The sequence below is a fragment of the Myotis lucifugus genome, unplaced genomic scaffold (assembly GCF_000147115.1).
Source record: "Myotis lucifugus unplaced genomic scaffold, Myoluc2.0 scaffold_420, whole genome shotgun sequence".
In the NCBI taxonomy this organism is placed as follows: domain Eukaryota; kingdom Metazoa; phylum Chordata; class Mammalia; order Chiroptera; family Vespertilionidae; genus Myotis; species Myotis lucifugus.
The window spans coordinates 181,705-186,413 of NW_005871468.1; the positions used below are offsets into that span (position 1 = coordinate 181,705).

Here is a 4,709-nt window from a genome sequence, read left to right on the forward strand (position 1 = left end):
TTATCATGGCAACTACTCCCTTTTATTGTGCGAAAATGAATCTTATACAGCGCCAGTAGGGATGTGAGTGAGGTGAAACACTATTGATCCCTTTCCATAATGATAAGCAGAACGGTCACTGGAAGTATAAATCTTTGTCCATGCACGCTTAAACCACACATGCAGGCGTGCTGGCAGTGTCAATCCTCTAGGAACAGTGTGAGGTATAGGGCCAAACTACACGCGAGAAGGATCAGCCTCAAAATGACTTCCTTGACATTGGCAGCTACCCTTAACATAATCTATAAAGAATATAAAGTTTCTTTGAACAAATATGAGGAAAAAAGGAAAAAAAAAATAAAGGGAGACGGGGGAGGGGGCTGGCAGCCCCTCGCCCACCAGCGCCTCCTCTCACCGACTTTGGCCTTTTTAGCAACAGACACAAGGACCAGGCTCCGGCGGCGGCGGGGGTCAATACGGGTTCCCTCACGCCTGCCCGCCGCCTGCCCGGCGCAGATGCACGCGGCTCGTGTATGTACATAAATGTGACGGCAGCCGAGGATTTTAATGAGATTCTTTCTATGGGCTTTACCCCTCCCTCAGAACCTCCTTTTTTATTCCCAACGCTAGCTGTGATCCCTGTACATGTCTCTTGTTTATTCACTTGGTTATGATTTGTATTTTGTTTTTTTGTTTGTTTTTAATTTATAACAGTCCCACTTACCTATTTATTCATTTTTGGGAAAACCCGACCTCCCGCACCCCCCAAACTATCCCACCCACCCCTCCAGGGCCGCCCGCCGCAGGGCTCTCCCTGCGCCCCAGTGTGTGTCCGGCCCGGCCCGGCCCGCCCGTCTCCGCCCGTCCACGGCTCCAGCCGGGCTCTCATGGTGCTCAAATCCGCTCCCCTCCCCTACGTCCTGCACTTTCTTGGACCAGACCCTCCTCGCCCCATCCGACCCGACCCCAACCCTGCCTGAGGGTGAGCGACTCCTGTACTGTAGGGGAAGAAGTGGGAACTGAAATGGTATTTTGTAAAAAAATAAATAAAATAAAAAAATTTAAAAGTTTTAAAGAAAGAACTATGAGGAAAAGGAACCCCGTCCTTCCCAGCCCCGGCCAATTTTAAAAACATGGACCTTCCCTTTGCGCCCCCACCCTTTTCTTTTTAAGTGTGAAACAGCCCAGGGTCAGGGCCCCCTGGGGCAGGGACACCCCGGGAAGAATTTCTCTGGGGCTTTATTTTCGTGTTGTCAGTTTTCTCCTCCATGCTGGGGCTGCGGAGGGGTGGGGGGTTTACAGTCCCGCCCCTCGCACTGCACTGTCTCTCTGCCCCAGGGGCAGAGGGGTCTTCCCAATCCTACCCCTATTTTCGGTGATTTTTGTGTGAGAATATTAATATTAAAAATAAAACCAGAAAAAAACAATCCTGTTTTTAGTGTGCTGATGATAGGGAGAATCCTGGGAAGAAGGGCTGCAAGCCGTGATTGATGGAGAGATTGCCCAGACCCCGGCAGAGGGAACCCCTCCCCAGAGGCGCCTGTGGAATGTTCAAGAGTTCTGGTCTGGGGGGGGTGCCTTCTCCTGAAGCCGCATTCCAGGATAAGGGGGCCGGGGTGGGAGAGGCCGGCCGGGGAGGGGCAGGAAAGAGGGCTATAAGGGCCGCTGCCAGGCGGGCTGGAGCCAGGCAGGCCATGGCGGATGTCCTCGGGCTGCAGAGACCGGTTCCCAACGGCGGCCCGGAGCCCCGGGACCCGCTGGACTGCTGGGCCTGTGCTGTGCTGGTCACCGCCCAGAACCTGCTGGTGGCCGCCTTCAATCTCCTCTTGCTGGCGCTGGTGCTGGGGACCATCCTGCTGCCCGCGGTCACCATGCTAAGCTTTGGCTTCCTCTGCCACTCCCAGGTGAGCGGGCGCCCCAGGGTGTGCGTGTGAGGACGGGTTCGGGGTTTATGGGCCACAACTTCTCGCCTGGGCTGTTCGGCTTGGGCCTGACACCTCGTCTACAGTTTCTGCGCTCCCAGGCACCCCCTTGCACCGCGCACCTGCGGGACCCAGGCTTCACGGCCCTGCTGGTCACCGGATTCCTGCTACTCGTGCCGCTGCTCGTCCTTGCTCTGGCCAGCTACCGCCGCCTCTGCCTGCGCCTCCATCTGGCCGACTGCCTCGTGCCCTACAGCCGAGCCCTTTATCGGCGTCGGCGCTCCCCGCAGCTGCGGCAAATCCGGGCCTCACCAGGGTCCCAGGCCGTTCCCACGTCAGGAAAGGTATGGGTTTGAGGACCCTCGAGTCAAGAACAACCCCGACGAATGCCCTCCTTTTCAATCCGCCCAAGGACTTGAAGCCTGGGGGTCTTCCGACCTACCCTGCCCCATCCCTGCCTAAGCCAGTCCTAGCATCCCCTTGGCAAACTGCAGCATCTGTGGACCCAATGTTGGTGAAAATTCGCCATTCCAGAAAACCCTTTCTTTTTACTACCCATGTCTGAATCCTGAGTATCTGGGCTGGACCCTGCACACACACTCCCCACCCCACCCCCCATCTTGTGAACAGACAACTGAACCTCACTGGTGCCTCCTTTTCCGGCAGCTCCGCTAGTATTTACGGGCTGATGGGTGAGGTTGGAGGGGAAGGAGTGACCACACGTTAATAAAGAATTAATGAACTGAATGTGCTGCTTGGATCCTGTGAACAGAGGGGCGGTACAAATACTATCACTACTGCTATGTGCCCAGGAGAAGGAAACAACATGGGAGGGGGGTGTGGCTCAAGTGTGCAGACGGGAGCATCCTCCAGCCTCTTGGCCTTCCCTTATCGCGTTAGCCTGTTCTTCCTGACCAGACCCAAGCTCTGTCCCTGACCCCAAAGTCACCTCCCCATCAATAGAGTGGAGAGGGCCTGGACTTTGTCGCTTGCCCTGCTCCCCTTGGGGACCCGAGCCCGTTCTCTGACCCCAGCTTAGAGGAACTCGGTGTTGCCAGGCCGGGAAGGGAAACAATGGACCTTCCGGAGCAGGATGACACCCCCTCCCGCCACAATTCTGGAGCAGCAGCGTGGGAGGGAAGATGGAGGGGTCCACCCTGGGACCTGTTGGTCCGAAGCTCAGCCTGTCCCCCATCCCCGCCCGCGAACCTGAGGGGACCTGTGGCACTCCTGGAAGTCTAGGTGGTGGAAGGAGGGCTGACAGTGCTTCTGACTTCAGATAAACCTCCCCTCTAGGGGTGGGAAGTGCGATCTCTGTCCAGGCATCCAGCTACACACACACAGGCCACTTGGGTTACAAGTTTAATGAAGTCTAAAAGGCATGCGCGATCATGGTTAGAGATAGGGAGGCCCCGCCAGGCTCTCTCTTTGCACCTCAATAGAAACGATGTGGTGTCCGGGTACCATGGCCAAGCCCAACACACGGGGTTCCCCAGCAGAGAAGGAATCTGGAAAGAAGGGTCAAAACATCAGGGAGGCCAGCCAGCGTCGGTCCCGCCCCTTTTGAGCCACGACTTCTAGCCTCCCAAAATAAGGGGTGCAGCCAGGCACTAAAGGGGAAATGCCTTGAGTGAGGCTCCACCGCATTCCCAGGCGGTGCATTCCCCGAGCACTGACCCGACGGCTTGAGGAACTCCTGCGCCGAGCCTAGGATAACATTGCAGTCGCGGTCGGTGCAGAGGAAGCAGCCGACCAGCGTCCGTCCATCTGTCATGCGAATGCGCATAGTCTTGTTGAGCAGCGCCTGCAGCTGCTGCCGGGCGCGCGCAGCCGGCGAGTCCTCGCGCTCCCCGTCTGAGTCCTGCGCGGGGCAGTACACGCGCTCAGACCGCGCCGCCGAGGCTGCTGCCCGCCCACGGAACCACAGCTCCCGACAGCCCGCGGGGCGCTCACACGAATCCTAGAGGCTGCCGGGAGCTGCAGTCCCCCCACCATCCCCCCCATCTTGCTCCCCGACTGCCCCTCAATCTCGGAACCCAAGCCCGCGCTAACCCCAGCGCTGGAGCTGCTTTGACGCCGGCTGCAACAGCCATTCTCCTCTCGTAGTAGCATGGTCGGCCCAGCTCCCGCCATTTCTTCCGGGGCCGCCTCCAGGCCCTTCAACTCCCTAAGAACCTTTCGGGTCCGGTGGTCTGAGATCTCGCGAGCTCTCCCGGCAGCTTTTCTTTCGCGAGATCACCTCTCCTCTTCCTCCTCTTCTCTTCGGCAACTGCAGAGATCTCGCGAGCTTCTACTTTCCAGCGCTGTGGCTCACTGAGTTCTATTATGCCGGATGTATTAAGATATCGCGAGAAACTTTACCTCTAATTTTTTTTACATATTCTTTAAGAACCCTGGAATTTAGCAAGAATATATTTTTTCAGAATCGCACAACTCTCCCTTGTTTTTCTGCCTCTCGAGAAAAGTCTGTCCTAAATATCCCCTGTAGCCCAGGCCACTCTGAATTCCCCCCGGAGCTCCTGAGGACGTAACTCAATTATTTGAAAGCGGGAAGCAAACTACGTTTCCCATGGATCGACGCCACTCTTCGCCCACCCAGCGTTTGACCTCTAGACGGTGGCTGAAAAGGGACAATGGTTTCCATGTCAGCGGGTAAACGCTCTGGTCTTAGCTCCAGGATGAGGGAGGATGTAGCAATGAGCGTGTGCTGAGGGGCGAGGAAGAAACTTAAAGGAGCCGGCGACCAATAGAGCAAGAGCCATGCCGCGCCGGGGCCTAGTTGCCGGGCCAGACTTTGAGACTTTCCGG

At 56.9% G+C, this 4,709-nt stretch overlaps 2 protein-coding genes across 2 annotated transcripts; one reads left to right on the forward strand and one right to left on the reverse strand.

Moving 5' to 3' along the window:
- Positions 1-1,591: 1,591 nt before the first annotated feature.
- Positions 1,592-2,648, forward strand: TMEM88 (transmembrane protein 88). The gene is made up of 2 exons (XM_006102580.3): positions 1,592-1,883; positions 1,988-2,648. Exons 1-2 carry the CDS (start codon positions 1,674-1,676, stop codon positions 2,255-2,257), a joined length of 480 nt encoding a protein of 159 aa, XP_006102642.3. The 5' UTR covers positions 1,592-1,673; the 3' UTR covers positions 2,258-2,648.
- Positions 2,649-3,250: 602 nt separating this feature from the next.
- NAA38 (N(alpha)-acetyltransferase 38, NatC auxiliary subunit) lies at positions 3,251-4,407 on the reverse strand. Its single transcript, XM_006102581.3, has 3 exons — positions 3,954-4,407; positions 3,579-3,762; positions 3,251-3,409 (listed from the first exon to the last, which is right to left on the reverse strand). The coding sequence occupies exons 1-3, from the start codon at positions 4,032-4,034 to the stop codon at positions 3,297-3,299; spliced, it is 378 nt and encodes a 125-aa protein (XP_006102643.1). The 5' UTR covers positions 4,035-4,407; the 3' UTR covers positions 3,251-3,296.
- Between the last annotated feature and the right edge of the window lie 302 nt (positions 4,408-4,709).